Raw genomic sequence first — 17308 nt, 5'->3', positions numbered from 1 at the left:
TATCTAATTTAACACTGTGACTTACTCTTACTCTTATGTATATTCGCATTTAAATATGTAACCTTTTTAAAATTCAACTTTAAAATTTTGGTTTCAAATTATAAAATAATATCAAATATAAAATAATATTTTAAAATTGGAATATTAACTTTTAATTTTAAATAATTTAAGAATTACGGCTAATGAATTCTAAGTGTATATATGTTGTGTTCTAAAATTATAAATTAAACAAAGAATAACTTCGTTACCTATTTTGCGTCGTAAACTGGTTTGATTCTAAAATATCATTGTTTGAAAATTTGGTCTTTTATTTCAAAAAAATACAGGTAAAAACATGTTTCTCTATCTCTATACAAATTGTTCTTTGTTTGAGTTTTGGGACACTATACAAATTGTTGTTTGTTTGAGTTTTGCGTCCCAGAGGTCTGGATTTGAAACACTGCGATTTTCCCATTTTTTTTCTAAATAGTAAAAACGCAAATGAATCATGCATTTCGATACACCATAATTATAAATGGATTATGAATTCAAAACACCAATAATTATGACTTTTTTTTCTAAATAATGAAAACGCAAATGGATCATATATTGATCAAGAATTGCATGGTTAACCTATGTTTTTATTAGAAATACATGTTTTTCATGTATTTTTAGATTTTTTTTAATAAAATCAGTTTCATGTTTTAATTTTTGAATTGAAAGTTACATGTATAAAAATTGCGTTTTGTAGACACACAAAGCGAAAATGCATTTCTATATAATATAAAGGATCATATTTTAAAAATGTGATATTTTAAAATATCTTATTTTAAATTATGATATAAAGAGATAATATCTATTATTTTTAACGAAATTAGGTAAATTTCTTTTTTGGCAAAAAAATGATACTTCTAGTCATATAGATGATCTTTTAAAAACCGTTAACTTGCAAATTTAAAAAAATATAAGTTACACCCGCAATTTAACCTATAATTTAATTATACTTTTTTTTATCTATGGAGTCCACCTTTAATTGAAGTACTCGGAGTCCATATATGTTCTGCAAGTAAAATATAGCTTAAAATATTGCAAAACATATTATTTTTCGACAAACATCACTATTCTATCAAAAATCTTGTAGATTGCATACATTTTACAAGCAGAACATTGCAAAAATATATATTCTACAAAACATGTTTAGTTTACAGAACATAAATGTTCATGTTGCAGAACATATTGCAGAACATACATATTGTACCGTAAATATATGAGATTTGCATGATTTTGTTGAAGTTATGATATTTGTGTAACATGTTTTGCAAAATAACACGTTTTACAATATATTTTATTTGCAGAACGTAGATGGATTCCGAGGACTCCGATAAAAAGGTGGACTCCATATAACTCAGCCCTATGCGATAGAGAAATTGAAACAAATGTATATTACTGAAACAACTATTCATTACGGGAACAAAGTGGTTCAGAGAGTTTAATACTACTACCGTATTTGGTTTATATACAAGCAAGCATCCGAAAACATTATTACAAAACACGCACAAAACAAACCCCAAAACCCCGGAGAAAGAGAAGCAAATGGCGTTGTCGGCGAGAGAAAGTAAGGTGGTCACTATTTTACTCTGTTTGTCGGCGATATTAGCTTTCAATTTACTAATCACTGGTTTTTGGTTGGGTCAACATGTCTGTTATGGGTATGCAAGCTTTGTGGTCTATGTGTTTGGGTTTGGATTTTGGTTTACTACTCTTTTGGCTTTGGAGTGGTCTATGGTCATAGATTGAGGTGGTTAACAGAGCTTTCAAAAGGGATTTATGTACATCTTACATTTGCTTTGACATTGATGCTCGTGATTATTGTGTTATTTTCACTGATTGCTATACATCGGGCTCCACGAGATCCTTGCCGGTCCAAGATACCCCTGGACAGCTATTCATATTTCTTACGAAGTTTGGTTGAGATTTGTTTGACAAAACCGGAATTTTGTGAGTCTGATCGAACCTGCCAGGCTGCCGATTTACATGTTATAAAGGTTAGTCCAATTTTATTGTTTTGTATTATACAACTGACATTTATTGTATACGTTGAACTCTTCTTTTTATTTGGCCCTGTTTGCAATAAAATGTTGCTTTGCTGTGCAATAGATTCATATTTTAAGAACTGATAAATTATATTTATATATATATATATATAGATTATTACAGATATTAAGTGTCTAATAATTATGCAGATTTGGTGAAACTTTTAAAAATTTCTTCTTTGCTTGCCTAAATTTATGGGTAGCTATGTAGCTTGAATCCACCTTGGTCTCTGAGCTGCTTCTTTGATAACAGAAATGTGTTTTTTAGAAAATCACGAGGTTCCCGAATGTTGTCAAGGGCGCTCCTAGTGCCAGGATAAATTATAACCCATTGGATTCATTGTTTTCGGATAGTTTGATCTAGCTGTCCTCTAACTGTTTGTATAGCCTCGACAGCTGGTCCTTAATTACTTTCCTCACACTGCTTTTGATTTTACTGCTTTCTTTGGTTGTCACATATGTAAAATCTACTTTGTGAAATGTTAACATTGTTGTGAAGTTTGTCAATTATTATGTATTCCATATTGTCCTTGGGCTTTAAAAGTATTTTATGCTCTTAACTGTTACTTGATTGCATTATTACCCTGCCTCCAATTTTTGGGTAGCTTTTTGTGCGCTGGTCCTTTCTCTGCTTTAAATTCATAAATTGTTGTGGTAGTAATTTGGCTGTTCGGGGAGAATGTTAATTGAGCAGTTGCAAATTCCAGGTAGCAAATAGTGGTTGTTCCAACTCACTACTGACTATATTCTCTTGTAGGACTGGTTGTTGAGGGGCATGTAGTAGAATTTAAAATGAAGTTCATCCGTGGTCGGTTTGTGTGATTGAGCCATTGTTCTTGTGTTGACAATTAAACAAATTGGTCTCTCCAAATAAGAATAGATCTTAGTTGGAATATGTGAACTTGTGGTTCATGGTAAGAGAAGGGTAGAAAAAAGAGGAATTAGAATGAAAAGTGCCTAAGAATGGCAGAGGTGAGGGTTTTGTTGTGAGAGAAAAAGTGAAGATACGAGGGAGGGGTCGACTCTCATCTAAATGTTTCTATCACTGTTTTACATGAAAAACTGAAATCACTTTACCAAGTAATCAGTCGGGATTATCTAAAGAGAATTAACAATCTACCAAAATTTCTTAGCTACGGACAAATGAGAATTAGGATCCAAATTCATTAATTAATCACAATTAATATCACGACTTTGGTTAACTAAGGGACTGATTTCTTCGTTTGATCAAACAAATCTCCGATGCCAATTTGTAGGATATGGAAATGGAATGATAAAAATCAAAATTCTGGAAAATGATTTTTTTGATTTTTTTTTTAAATTCTTACTCACTGGTCCTTGTATATATTAGATGATTACAAAACAAAGTACGAAGATCCTCTATGCATTAAAGACTTTTAGAAAATCTAAGTTGGTTGGGAAAAATCAATGATGAAATTACATTTCATTTTTAATCTTTTCTTTTAAAGTATGTATTTGGTCATATTACCATTCGATCAATAAGTTTTGTACAAGATCTGACCGGACCCGCAAGGCGGTAGATTCATAGTTAATAATTAATGTATGTTCCTTTACATAGCTGGATTGTGAATGAATACTGTTGTGCCTGAACTCAGCCATGGGCCGGATTTATGGTCCATGGGGAGATTTGATGAGTTGTTAAGGAGAATTGGGCTTTGTGGATGGCAATGTAGGGGTATTGGATCCGAATGGATTAATACGGTGGGGGTATATGAGAGTTGGTTAAGGCCTGTCGAGAGGGGTATTAGTAAGGGGCAATTAAGAGGTCACTTAGTGACTGGCTAATACCCCACGATCCCCATAATATGCTAAAACATCGGGGTATTCGGGAAGTAGTACTTAATTGAGCTATTCTGATAACAAGAAGAGGAGTGAGAGGCCTGTATAAGTAGAATTCTAGTTGGAAACAGACTCTATAGCATGTCAGGAAGAAGAATACGATTCCTAGTAATCTACAACTACCTATAAACGAATTTATATAATATATATACGGAATATACATATATTTGATGGATAAACACAATAATATCAAAGATAAATAAGGATTAGTGGCGTATTAGGAGTAGGACTCTCTTGATTTAGTCTGGATAAGGATCGAAAACAGCTATGGGCTTGGGCAAAAACGTAGTTAGCCCATTGGAAGGGAGTCCTAAGGCTATAAAACTACATATGGACTTAATTCTTATAAATATAGGATATGTAGGCCATTTACAGGGGTTACACACATATTTTATCTACTAATTATCAAGTAGAAGAACCCCTCAGTGAATTAGACTCTTCACTAAAGCTAATACCTGGAGTAGGGGTCACCTACAGCCCCTTGCATATCTCTAAAACGCCTTCAGCTATAATCAGCTCTTCACCTTCCGGGGGGATTGGACGGGCATGTTTTGGAAATCATTAAAAGCTGTGCGGTATGACGGACAATCATAGCAATACAAAAATTGATTGGCCCAACAAGCCATAGTCTGCCTACATCCAGTCATCATGCACTTACGGTGGACGGTTTCAATGGGTAGAAATAGCCTAGTTCATAGGTTGTTAAGGGTTCATAGTACTCTTGATGGTATAAGATGTACATACTTGCAGCTGTATGCTACGAGTTGGGCATAAGCTGATGAGGGGCTAATCTATAGAAGTCAGGGACCTCAACAAGGAATGGATGTAGGGGGAGAGAAAACCCTTAAAAAATTGTGCTGATAACACAGCTTTAGGTCTAGACTGGTATGACCGGAGATTCTCAAAATTCTGGCATCTTTCGTGGCGCTGAGGGACCACCAGTGTTCATATCGGAGCAAATTTGTTTATAAGACTGTCTAGAGTTAACATGGTCATAGTAGGCTTTAGGCAGTCATATGATTTTGGGAGTGTGTTGGAACCAGAATCAACCTCCTGGGGATTATCCTATCAGAGATAGGTCCTCTATTAAGAGAATCATCGGGGACTGAAGATTTGGTCTCAATAGGAAAAGGCATTGCCCCTTCCATGGGGTAGTATGGCCATGGGAATTAACCTCATCATTAGAGGAATCAAGGTCGATGGGGCTAACGTCTTTGGAAGAAGAGGTTGTTCTTAAGGATATCTGAGCTCTTAAAGGCTCCAACACCTCCACTTTTGAGCGGGTTCGCCCACCGATAGTAGAAGCTGAGGACAAGAAAGCCTTGGACAGATTGAGAGGGACAAGGGCATTAGAGTTGGTGTTTTCAGAAGAGGAAAAAGCACCTCCCATGACAGATTACTTAGAGTTACTAGAAGCCCCAGAGATAGACATCTGCGAAAGAAAAGATAAGGTAATCTACTCTAAAATTTCTCGCACAACGAAAAGATGGGGCTTCCAAACAGTAAAGAAAGGAGGGCATATAGGTAACAACTAAGTTGAGTCCAAAATCAAGGTGTATGCTTGGGATATAGGTAATGGGGTTTATAAGACAGTTAAATACACCTAAGGTAAGGGTATTTCGAAACGAGGCCTGACCCTAAAAAGGGAATACCCCTAATCGGATAATGGAAGAGGGCAGAGGGACTTACGGGCTTAACATCAATCCATACCACAAAGAACTAGATAGATTCATTTAGACTCAAGCAACGACAAGGATAAGGAATCTATGGTGTACAAGACATATGAGTATAATCCAAACAAGAGGTAATCAACCAAGGTATGCATGTAATAGGTGACGGAGAAGGCGGACAATCATCGTTTTCGCTCGTACATATACACACATATATATATACAGATTCAAGCATGCACAATAGGTTCGATACATGATAAGCATCACAAGGCATAAAACAGCCAAACAAAAACAAGGCAAGTAGTTGAGTGCATGCTTGATGACTCATGGGTGCATATGTCTGTATATATATATATAAATGTGCGCATACATGTGTATATAAGTAATTATCATGGTTATACCACCCCCAAGAAGGAGGTTTACCTCTCAATAGTGGTAACGGAGGCTTGCAAATAGGAACGAGAGCTCCTCTTCCCTCTCGAGTTCGCTGGAATTAAAGTCGAAAAGGCCGAGTAATACTTTAATTAACTCTCTTTTCCTCTTCTTCCATTACTTCCCCTCTCCTGTGTTTTTGTTCGTAAAGAAAAATAAGTAAAGGGAGCTGATTTGTGTATATATATAAGGAGATGAAAGGGTTTGGGGAATAGAAAATTAAAATAAAAATATAAATGAGATGAGACTAAAGCTGTTGATTGACTCGTGAATCTAGACATCTTAGGGGATTTAATAATGCTTATTTCCTAGGAAATAGAGTAGGCCTAGGAGTATATTGTTACATTTTGAATTTTAAATAATTTTGTTTCCTTACATTACAAATTTTCTAAGATAAAATGAGTTACAGATTTACAAGGACATAAATTTTAATTTTATGATAAAATTAGAAAGATTGTAAAGGTTAAAATTATCGGGAATATGTCTAGCCCATAATCAGAAAATGAGGATAGGGGCCTAGTGGATAAATGGGAGTTATCCCAAAATTCTCTACCCGGGGGTACTTGGAATCATATATAGAAGGTTTAGAGGTCTATGACATGATAAAGAACTGGGTAAGAAATGAAAAAGGTTGGATGAATGGTGATCTTCATTTCCTGTCGTGGACATTTTCCTGGGGTGTTCCCTGGGATTATATGAAGGGTCTATTTTGGGGGTCATGAGAATTTGAAAAGGCTAGGTAATGAGAAGCATATAGGTTCCCCAAGCATACAATGGCTACGGGGAACCGGGGATAGTTGTGCCTGAAATCAGCCATGGCCGGATTTATGGCTCATAGGGAGATTTGATGGATTGTTAAGGAGAATTGGGTTTTGTGGATGGCAAAGTAGGGGTATTGGACCCGAATGGATTAGTATGGTATGGGTATATGAGAGTTGGTTAAGGCCTGTCGCGAGGGGTATTAGTAAGGGGCAATTAGGAGGTCACTTAGTGACGGGCTAATACCCCTGAATCCCCATAATATGTTTAAGACGCCGAGGTATTTGGGAGATAGTACTTAACCGGGCTATTCTGATAAAAGTGAGAGGCCTGTATAAGTAGAATTCTAATTGGAAACATACTATATAGCAGGTCAGGAAGAAGAATATGACTCCTAGTAATCTACAACTACCTATAAACGGATTTATATGATATATGTATGGAATATACATATATTTTATGGATAAACACAATAATATCAAAGATAAATAAGGATTAATGGCGTATTAAGAGTTGGACTCTCTTGATTTAGCCTAAACCTAACTGGATAAGGATTGGAAATAGTTATGGGCTTGGGCAAAAATGTTGTCAGCCCATTGGGAAGGGAGTCTTAAGGCTATAGAACTACATACGGACTTGATTCCTATAAATATAGGATATGTAGGCCATTTGCAGGGGTTACACACATATTTTCTCTACTAATTATCAAGTAGAAGCATCCGGTGAGATTGGTCGAGCCTGTCTACGACTGGTACTTAACCGGGCTATTCTTATAAAAGTGAGAGGCCTGTATAAGTAGAATTCTAATTGGAAACATACTATATAGCAGGTCAGGAAGAAGAATATGACTCCTAGTAATCTACAACTACCTATAAACGGATTTATATGATATATGTATGGAATATACATATATTTTATGGATAAACACAATAATATCAAAGATAAATATGGATTAATGGCGTATTAAGAGTTGGACTCTCTTGATTTAGCCTAAACCTAACTGGATAAGGATTGGAAATAGTTATGGGCTTGGGCAAAAACGTTGTCAGCCCATTGGGAAGGGAGTCTTAAGGCTATAGAACTACATACGGACTTGATTCCTATAAATATAGGATATGTAGGCCATTTGCAGGGGTTACACACATATTTTCTCTACTAATTATCAAGTAGAAGCATCCGGTGAGATTGGTCGAGCCTGTCTACGGCTGAATAAGAATTATTCGGTCATTATATCTCAAGCACCTTGCATATTCAGTCCAATCACAGCCTTGCCTGCCACCTGATTCCGGCGAGTCTGGCGTATACAGTTATTACGAATAAGCTTATTATCAGGCCTAAATCTCAGCATATTTCCTGTTATTTCAGCGATTTCCTCCAAAAAGTGTCGTACCAATTTCCTCTCACAACAAATACATTTTCTTCATCTCTGGTTGTTATTTTAATCTAATGCTAGACTCTGTAGTTTGATGGATTATGCATTACCTAGATCTTATGTGATGAATTTTTTACTTAATTACATAATCACTTTGGGTAACCTGCCGCATTTCCTTGTTAGATTCTTGGACACATCCGGCATATGGATTCTTTTACAATCTATTTTCGGATTTTGTTCAGTGATTGTAGTCATTTTTTTGTTAACTATTAACTATTTTCACTAAATTAAGCTTCAATCTCTTTAAGCAAATACAAAGTATTGTTGATGATGTTCTGTCCTGCATAAATGAAAAAGTTATACTTAAAATTATTGTGTTTTGGATGAGCTAATCATTATTTCATCCGGTTTGCATGCAGCTTTTGATTCTGTTGGTTGGTTTCGGTATGTGTAGCATGAACTATTCGTGAATTTTTTTACTTGTATATAACGTGTCCCTTGCACTCGTATCCCCGCTTGTTTCTTAGGAAGTGAATAAACAATGTCGAGCAATTTGGATTGAAATTAATAAAAAAAATAGCAGTTGTAGGTGGTATCATGTGATACATATAATATAATTCAGTGTTTTTTAAATTTTATGCTGATGATATTGTGTATCTTTTTGTAGTCGAGTTGTTGTGAGTCTTCTCCTGGGAGTCTTGATTGTCGAGCAGTTTTTCTGCATAGCATGCACAGTGATTTGATGAAGGTGACCACTGTTTGTGTCATGAGTATGGTGTCATTGATCATTCTCAATGTGGTCATCTATTGGGTTTTTGGTACCAGCACCGAGGACAACTTCATTAGGAGGTATGTGAGGGCATTGGAGGGTTGGCATGTTTTTCAGCATTACATTCTGGAGAGGGTTCCTCCAGCAGCTTGATTGTTTAGAGGTAATGATTTCAGTAGTAAATATTTTTAGATGTTAATATTTTGTAACAATTTGGTCACTATATATTCTTAAAATATTTGTTTTGTCCACTTTTGTTTTACCGCCTTTATTCCGTTGGTGACTTGTGATTATATGTATCAAAGCTTGAACTTTTAAGAGAGTATTTGTTTAGAGTACGAGCTAATTGTTAGTTTACTCATATTTAATCCCTAGAAAAAATAACATGAATTTACTGTGTTCCTATCTGTAAGCATATATGAACCTTATATGAGGTGAGAGTTCTTAATTGTTAAGTTCTGGTTTGTGGTTTTTCAGGGCTTGTCGTTTGTTTTGTCGTTTGTCGTTGGTGTTAAGGTTCTTGCTCGTGGTCGTGGATATTGTGATTTTGTATCTCTTGTGCTATATTGTTGTACTTGTTTCAAAGTTATGGTTAGCTGTCAATTGTTGATATTTGGGGTTGCTTGATATGTCAGTTAGGGGTTTCATTTGAGATGATGAGTTTATTTGGGGGAATATGTTGGATTTGAAGCTGCTTAAGTTTATGTTATGTGTTTTATTGATGATTTAAGTATCTGATTAGATATTAGTGAGTTAATATATGGTTCGATGGAAACTACTTTTATGTGTTTACGGAAATAAGGGCTTGATGTTTAATAGTTGATTTTGTCAATGAGTGGTTATCTTTGAAAAAAACAGAGTGGTCTAGTAGGTTCCTTCACCCATCAATTAGCGACTAAAGTGGGCTTGTGCCTTCCCTAAACTGTTTCACTGTTAACTATTTATAATTTCCTCCTTGTAAATAGTTGGTTGGCTATATAGTGGCTTAACTAAAGTTGTCTCTTGGACTTGACTTTCCAGATTGTTGCTGACATGTTTCAACACCAAGAATGACTTCACGACTTAACTATAGAGGAAGAGGAGGAGGGTCATGGGGAGAATGCTTGGACTTTTGAATGATCTTATATCTTATGTGATAATTGCAGCAACTTCAAACCTTATGTGCAGAATTCTCTACTCTGTTCAGTTAATACGCAATGATTTCTTTTTCTCTAGTTATGTCAAATTGAAGAAATATAAATACTTGCTGCTCTTGCTTACAAGCACAATCTCTCTGAGGTTGTTACCAAATACATTTGTTAACCATAATACTCCAAAGATATTCCTGTGTTTCTCTATGAAACTTGCATATGTTGAGTATCCAGATGTGCTTCAACGCCAAAATCGGTAAACATAAAAGAAAGGCGCTAATTGGAGTTTACAGCTCCCATTTGACTGGCAGATCCATATATTATTGAAATTATATTTATAAGATTGGAAGTGTGTGTTTTGTTACCAATTTGCTAAATTTCAAATGCACAATTTATTGTAAGATTCTGACAGTTAAATTAATGCTTCTAAAAAACATAGGAAGGTTAAAATGATATTTTTACTCTTTATTTGATATTCTTAGAAGTCAGATATTATGCATATGGCGATGTAGGACTAATATAAGAACGCTAAATGTATAAATGTAATTTAGAATCAGACACATCCATATGCTGTTTCTGATTTGCAAAGATGATCAGGATCAGGAAGTTGTACCCAAAACGCTGAATTCCCACTGAAAATAAAAAGTTGCCACTAACAAACAATGCTTCATCACCCGGACTTTTTTACAGGACTCCAAACTTATACTTGTTGACATCAGAAAATTCTACGAGCACCATATCTCCATTCAATTTCAATACATCATAACTCTCACGAGGTAATTGATTCCCTCCGAAGAAGTTGTCAATTGGATAGCTCCGCTGGAACCTGACCAAATGGCTGCGGTCAATCTATATTTAACTTAACGATGGTGAATAGACATTTTACATGTATATGAGGATTGGAGAGTGTAAAAGAGGGTGAAGCATAGATAAGGTGGCTTTTGTGCTCGGCATTTTGCATGTGGATGGGAACAAGCTCAAAATCAATACCCTTCTTGTAGAGTGCATGTGAAAACCCCTCTGGCAGCATGTTGACATTTTGATTCCGTGTACTTCTTCCTCCCATTGCTTGGTTGATAACTATTACGAGTAGTAATTATTATGCTGCACAGATGGATAGTATATGAATGCATAAACTTGTGGTATTATGGTGAGAGGTAAGATTGGTAAATTGGTGGTGAAGTATGCCGTTTCCTACTTTTGAGATTCAGGTGTTTACTGATTCATTACCTTAATATTTGATATAAAATAATTGTGAATTCATTTTAATAGTCCAGAATAGAAAGGGTAGAACCAGTTTTTAGAATTTCAGCTCATTTTAGTTCTACTCATTGTTTTCTTGCAAGTGAATACATGCTGTAATCAATAAATCATCATGCAAAACTCAAGTTAATTATGCAGGTCATAAACTTGAGACTGTGCAAGATCTCTTTGAATCCTCAGTTCCTCAATCTCTTTCTCCATCTAAGTATGCAGTTCATAAAGCACATGATTAATTATTTTTTAGTCAATCCTGCCATCTAAGTGTACAGTACATGATTAATTATCTTTTGATCAATCCTACCAGAAGACTCTGCTAATGCACCTGCTGAATTTTGTAATCTTTTTCACTTAGTCGATCTGGTGTTCGTGCTGCTTCTACCCTATCTACTTACTTCTGTAAATGCTTAATCAGCTGCGCTTAATCAGCTGCTTGCCAGATATAACCTGATTATAACAAATGGTTAGGGAAGTCTATTTTAATAGGAACACGTATACCATGCGTTAGAAATTGTTATACATACCATGTTTACTTGGCCATTATTCGTCACTTCCTTGGCTCGAGTAGCAAAGAGGAGTGTATGCCAGGATTCCTCGACATGGTTAGACACAGGACTCAAAGTGAGTGCTGTAATATGCGTGTGAGCTTTGAGTCTCGATATGGAATACGACCACTTAGTTTCCCAACACTACAAAAACAGTTTTTATTCATTAATTGACAAGTAGTTCGTGAAACATCAAGATGCTTCTTGAGATATAGAACCTCTCGTGGAGTTCAAAAAATTTTACCATCTCTTCTAAAGGTAGTAGTGATCTTGAAAATTCATCTTAATGGATCACCAAATTATATTGCTATAAAACACTTACAAAACTATAAATTGAACCTAACATGCAGAACATCAAAATATTCTAGGCTATTTATGCAACCCCTTGAGAGTAAAATGGTAAACATTTTTTTTTTCCTGAAATAATGGAACAGAAATGAACGGAAGTAGGCAAGTAGTGAGAAAATTATACCAAGAATTAAAGCAAGGGACAGTTTTTCTTCTAAAAGAATCCGTTAATTAATATGACATCAGAGGACTTAAAGCAATTAGCGAAACAAACCCGAGTTTTTCTGATTACAGTTGTAAGAGTCATCAAACTGAGATTAATATGGCATCCTTCTCTGAGCCTAACCCCACTTCCAGCTAAATCTACAAAGTTCTGCATAAAATCAACATAAACACTCATATCCGGATTATATTAGCTAAGAGCAAACTACACTGCATAGCTACACTTGGTTCTATCCACTTAAAAGTTAAATTGCAAAATGCATTATGGATAATAAAAATATGGCTATAGCCATCCTTGCCACATCGTCTTCTCATAGAAAAGATGGCGGGAAATGCATTTGGTGGATCAGTCTTAATTTAGAGATAAGAATAGCTATAGCCATTTTAGTATTAGCATTTAACATGTTATGTTAGATTCAGTTATTTTAGTATAATTATGGCGAAAAAGGTTAATTTTCTTTTACCAAGCTAGAAACGTAAGATCTCACAGTCTGAATTGTCACGGAATGTGCTTTCGGTACAAGGTTACATAGGTTTTATATATTTTTATTCAATAATTTTATTCAATAATCAAATAACAACTTTTGTGTCTGTAGCTTACCAGCCTTATTATCTGGTGAGACCTTAAGCTAGTATCATCTAGGGCAGTTTCCCCTGCTTGTCTTTGTGCTGCAAAATGAAAAAAAAACATCAACCAAATTGTCCAATATAAAATTTATCTTGAAAGGTATATGCTAGCAATGTCAAATTTAATTACTAAAATCTCAAGTCCTACCCTCTCAAATACTGATCAAGTTTTTTTAAATGCTGGTCATCACTAGATGTTTCCTCTACCAATTTCTCAACCACAGTTCCTTTCTGCATTCGGATATAACAAGACCTAAATTAGGCAAGGAAGAAAATGAAATTATAAAACTAATCTACACCCGAACAAAAATAATCAAATTACCTCTGGATCATCTAGAAACTTTAGATTACGCCCAGAATCAGAATTTAGCAAGTCCCTGACATTTTCATTATAGATTTCAACCCCTGAAATTCTTATTCGAAAATCTCTTTCCAGAGTCTGTTTTGACAAACAAAAAATTGCAAAATCAGATTCCAGTTCTCATCAATAGTGAAAGCCTCTGTCATCTACATAGAGAAATAGTGAAGCAAATAAACATATATAACAGTAGCGACTACTTGCATATAATTGCTTAGAAGCTTAGTTGAGCTAAGCCTGAAGTCTTCCCTTGTCCTTAGCAACAATATCTAATTCTCAAAATCAGAAAGAAGTTTCCCTTGGATTTTTTTCATATTTCACATTAGTTTTTATATTCAGTTCTTTTTAATGGAATACTTTATTAACACTTTGGAACAACAAGAGATTAAAATGTAACTTGTAACTTATATTTTTTTCGTGTTTAGTAAGATAATATGTTTTAAAGGCTAGAAGTCACAAAACCATAATATAAATTCCAAGGCTGCTACAAGATTAGAATCATAGGATATTCAAGCCGAGAACAGAGCATAACATAAAAAAGAGGCCACACATGTGCATAATGAAAAAATGCAACACAATAATATAAATACCTCTGATTAGTTATTGATTTTTGTAATGTCTCTGGTTTTTTCTGGACAATATAGAAAGAATGAATAATCTGATCCTTTCCTTTCTCGGGGTCTCTACAAACCTCTGGAGATTCATATATTGGTTATACTTCATTTCTTCTGCTGGAGCAAGATTATAACCACCTGTATTGCATATAATTGTTAAGCAGCAAACTCACAAGTTGTTAGATTTACATATATACATATTCTTCCTTATAGGCCTAAACGTTAGTTCCTACAGTAAAGTTTTTCAGAGAAGTAAATTTGAATGTAAATAGTTTGTTAAATCACCATCAGACCGTTCCTCAGTTAGTCAGTAGTATAATACAGTAAACAACCTCTCCAATCTTGGTACCCACATAGTGATTTCAAAGTGAAACCGTTGTAGGGATCAACCCCAGCTTCAATTAGGCTGCTACTATTTATAAAAAAACAGGACACGGATAACAAGCTATAATAGCTTGGAATGTTGTTCAGGATTAAGTACTTCAAAGACGAGAAATAAAATACAAGGATGTTCAGATCAAGTAGAGTCTGCCATAGACCTTAAACTTAGATCTTATCCAAAGGGAATATATTTTTTATTCGTCAACTATCACATCATAAGACAGATAAGAGGCCAGTATTAAGATTCACTCATCAATATTAAACAAAATCTGATCCCCATATGACTAGAAGAGCAGTTACTAGGGGCAAGGATAAGGGAAAAGTCTTCCCTATGCTACTAATTAGGAGTAATCTGTTTGAGACTCCAAACAATTTATATGTTTATACTTTAAAGAGTGACATAAGCATTTCTTTTAGAAGCTGTTAACACAACACTTTAGGGCCAAATATTTAGTAACAAGGACAGACTAATCGGGAGTTTGTGCACAATTTTTGTTAGTCAAGTACAAGGAACTTTTGTTTTTTTTGTAATACCTTAATGTAGTCAAAGATTTCGAGCTGAATTTCAAAGTTGCACTGTTCAAGTCCCACACTTCTGTTAGAGTTCTAGTGTCCTACGACCAAGAGATTGAATAACACAATTATGTTCTAGTCACCTATTGTACACCTCTTGCAGCTCATACTGCTACATCTCTGTTTGTTCTTACATATCTAATGCTCGACAAATCATGAAACAATATATGTATTCAGAAGGAAAAATCAAATCAAGTTGTAAAAAAAAAGAGAATTGTACATGTTTTCATTTTCAAAGAACACAATTAAAAATGTAATTTAAAAAATGTATGCCAACTAAAATCACACCAGCACATAAAACAGCTATACATGAATAAAAAAAAAATTAAATGTACACATATAATATTCATGTCTACAAATTGAAAGTGGAGCATAGTACGTGAATTCATAATCAAATGTAGAACATGAATTGGGAGAAACAATTGTATACCTGAGACAACGGAACACGAACAATGTTGTAATCACGATGTTAAGGGGAAAAAACCATTTCAACAGTAAGTAAACTATTGATTTAATTACTCAGATGCTCTTGAAGACTTGGATAGGTCAAAAATTAGCTGGTAGTAGCAATTAGTCCTGAGGAAGCACTAGCAATGAAAGCAGGATGAAAGGAGAAAGAACTTAGCAATCTTAGTGTTGTTCGTTAAGACAAAAATAGTATTCGCATATTTAGTGATATCATCTCTTTCGACTATATAAAACAATGTAGTTTCAACAATATTTAATTTCATATAGCCTGATGGAAATTTTTTTACTCATTGTCAGTTTGGTTTCTGTTTGAACCCCAAGAAAAAAAAAATCATAGAACATAAGGGCAGAATTGGCATACATTTGGACCTCATCTGCATCCTACTGCTATTGTATCCTGGGTACAACCTTACTTTTGCACTGAATACGATCAGAGATATATTTCAACCTCCAAGTTCCAATATATTAATATGTCATAGCCCATAGTAATTGATTTCATATATCCTCATTTCACATTAATATTATTGACAATCAAGCGACCAGAAGCACGGGTCTTGTAAAGATTGCATTTCAGTATTAATAATAATACTCTTATCATCATCACAAGTACCCATAATATAAGACGGGAGACCAATAAATGATCTGAAGGCAGCCTACCTGAAACTGTAAAACCAGCTTGCAGTTATTTTCTTCCGGCTCAAAATCTCTTATCAGATCCAAAACATGGTGCACATAGAGAGATCATAATTTATATATGAAACCTTAAATTTTGTCTTGGAATATGTCTTGGTAAACAGAGTATAGAAAGAATTATTCTTTTTACAAATTACTAATAAAGTATCTTACGAGTTTTTCAAATTAGCAAAATTCATGCTAAAAGGCGTCTGCTCAACATGCTTAATATATCATGCAGCACCTATGATACTTAGGATCCAAGGAAAAGAATGAAAAACGTCCATCAATTCCTGTTGAACCAGCTGAGGGAATAAATAGAAATAGAATAAAACAATTCAACTGTATGAGAGGTCAGCTCTTACATTTAATTGCTTTATATACAGCCTTACAGATAAAACAATAAAAACTAAATTTTAAAAACAGAATAATTTACACTCAGTAAACATAACCTTTACCCAAAAATGTTGAATTAAGTGGATAATAATATATAACCCGGCCCAATTGGATGATTACGGAGATTCAAATAAACGTATAGCGCGCCAACATAAGTCACCTATATATACATACATACCTGTATATACATACGATCCGAGAGCTCTTTAAACCCTCGTCTCTCTCTCTCTCTCTCTCTCTCTCGCTCCTCCCTCTCTCTATCTCTCTCTCTCTACAATTTGACCTCTCTCCTGCGATTTGAGTAGCATGTCGGATGTCGGAGTGATCGCTCGCTGCTTGGAGAGGCCGCGACAACTTTTCAATCAAGCTCAACAACTTTATAATCGATGTCGACAGTTTTTTACTCAAATTTTCAATCAAGCTCAGCAACTTTATAATGGATGTCGACAGTTTTTTACTCAAATTTTCAATCAAGCTCAACAACTTTATAATGGATGTCGACAGTTTTTTACTCAAATTTGGGCAGGTTAGGGTTTTACACGTGTAATTACGTGTGTATGTTTATTGTCCGTACATGTTTATTGTTTTGTAGTTTATTTCATTTCGAACACATTGCGAAGCTTGATTCTCGATTTTTGCTGTTTCGAAGACTTTATATGTTTTGTATGTACAACTTTATAGGTTTTGTATGTACATGTTTATTGTGCCATGTCAAATAGTTTGTTTATTGTTTTTGATGTATGCCTACGAAGACTCGCGAAGCTTAATTGATCCTTTAATTAGTATATGTTTATATCCAATTTAGGTTTATAATATCTAAATAAGACAATATTATTATGC

General features: G+C 34.7%; 1 protein-coding gene and 1 long non-coding RNA gene across 5 annotated transcripts; one reads left to right on the top strand and one right to left on the bottom strand.

The window, feature by feature from the left end:
• Positions 1–1439: 1439 nt before the first annotated feature.
• On the top strand, positions 1440–10295 carry LOC141705836 (uncharacterized). Its single transcript, XM_074508716.1, has 4 exons — positions 1440–1599; positions 1698–2024; positions 8833–9097; positions 9955–10295. Exons 1-3 carry the CDS (start codon positions 1573–1575, stop codon positions 9085–9087), a joined length of 609 nt encoding a protein of 202 aa, XP_074364817.1. The 5' UTR covers positions 1440–1572; the 3' UTR covers positions 9088–9097; positions 9955–10295.
• A 904-nt stretch (positions 10296–11199) lies between these two features.
• Positions 11200–16924, bottom strand: LOC141707035 (uncharacterized). Of its 4 annotated transcripts, XR_012568946.1 has the most exons (9): positions 16058–16924; positions 15363–15519; positions 13955–14116; positions 13329–13445; positions 13155–13237; positions 12981–13048; positions 12432–12530; positions 11849–12013; positions 11200–11771 (listed from the first exon to the last, which is right to left on the bottom strand). It is a non-coding gene; the product is annotated as an uncharacterized LOC141707035 (long non-coding RNA). The 4 variants fall into 4 exon arrangements; XR_012568945.1 differs by having other exon boundaries at positions 11202–11771; positions 15363–16924; XR_012568947.1 differs by lacking the exons at positions 15363–15519; positions 16058–16924 and adding an exon at positions 14311–15303 and having other exon boundaries at positions 11202–11771.
• Positions 16925–17308: the final 384 nt, after the last annotated feature.

Source organism: Apium graveolens, chromosome 2 (genome assembly GCF_009905375.1).
Source record: "Apium graveolens cultivar Ventura chromosome 2, ASM990537v1, whole genome shotgun sequence".
Taxonomy (NCBI): domain Eukaryota; kingdom Viridiplantae; phylum Streptophyta; class Magnoliopsida; order Apiales; family Apiaceae; genus Apium; species Apium graveolens.
This window is presented reverse-complemented; position numbering and strand designations above follow the sequence as displayed.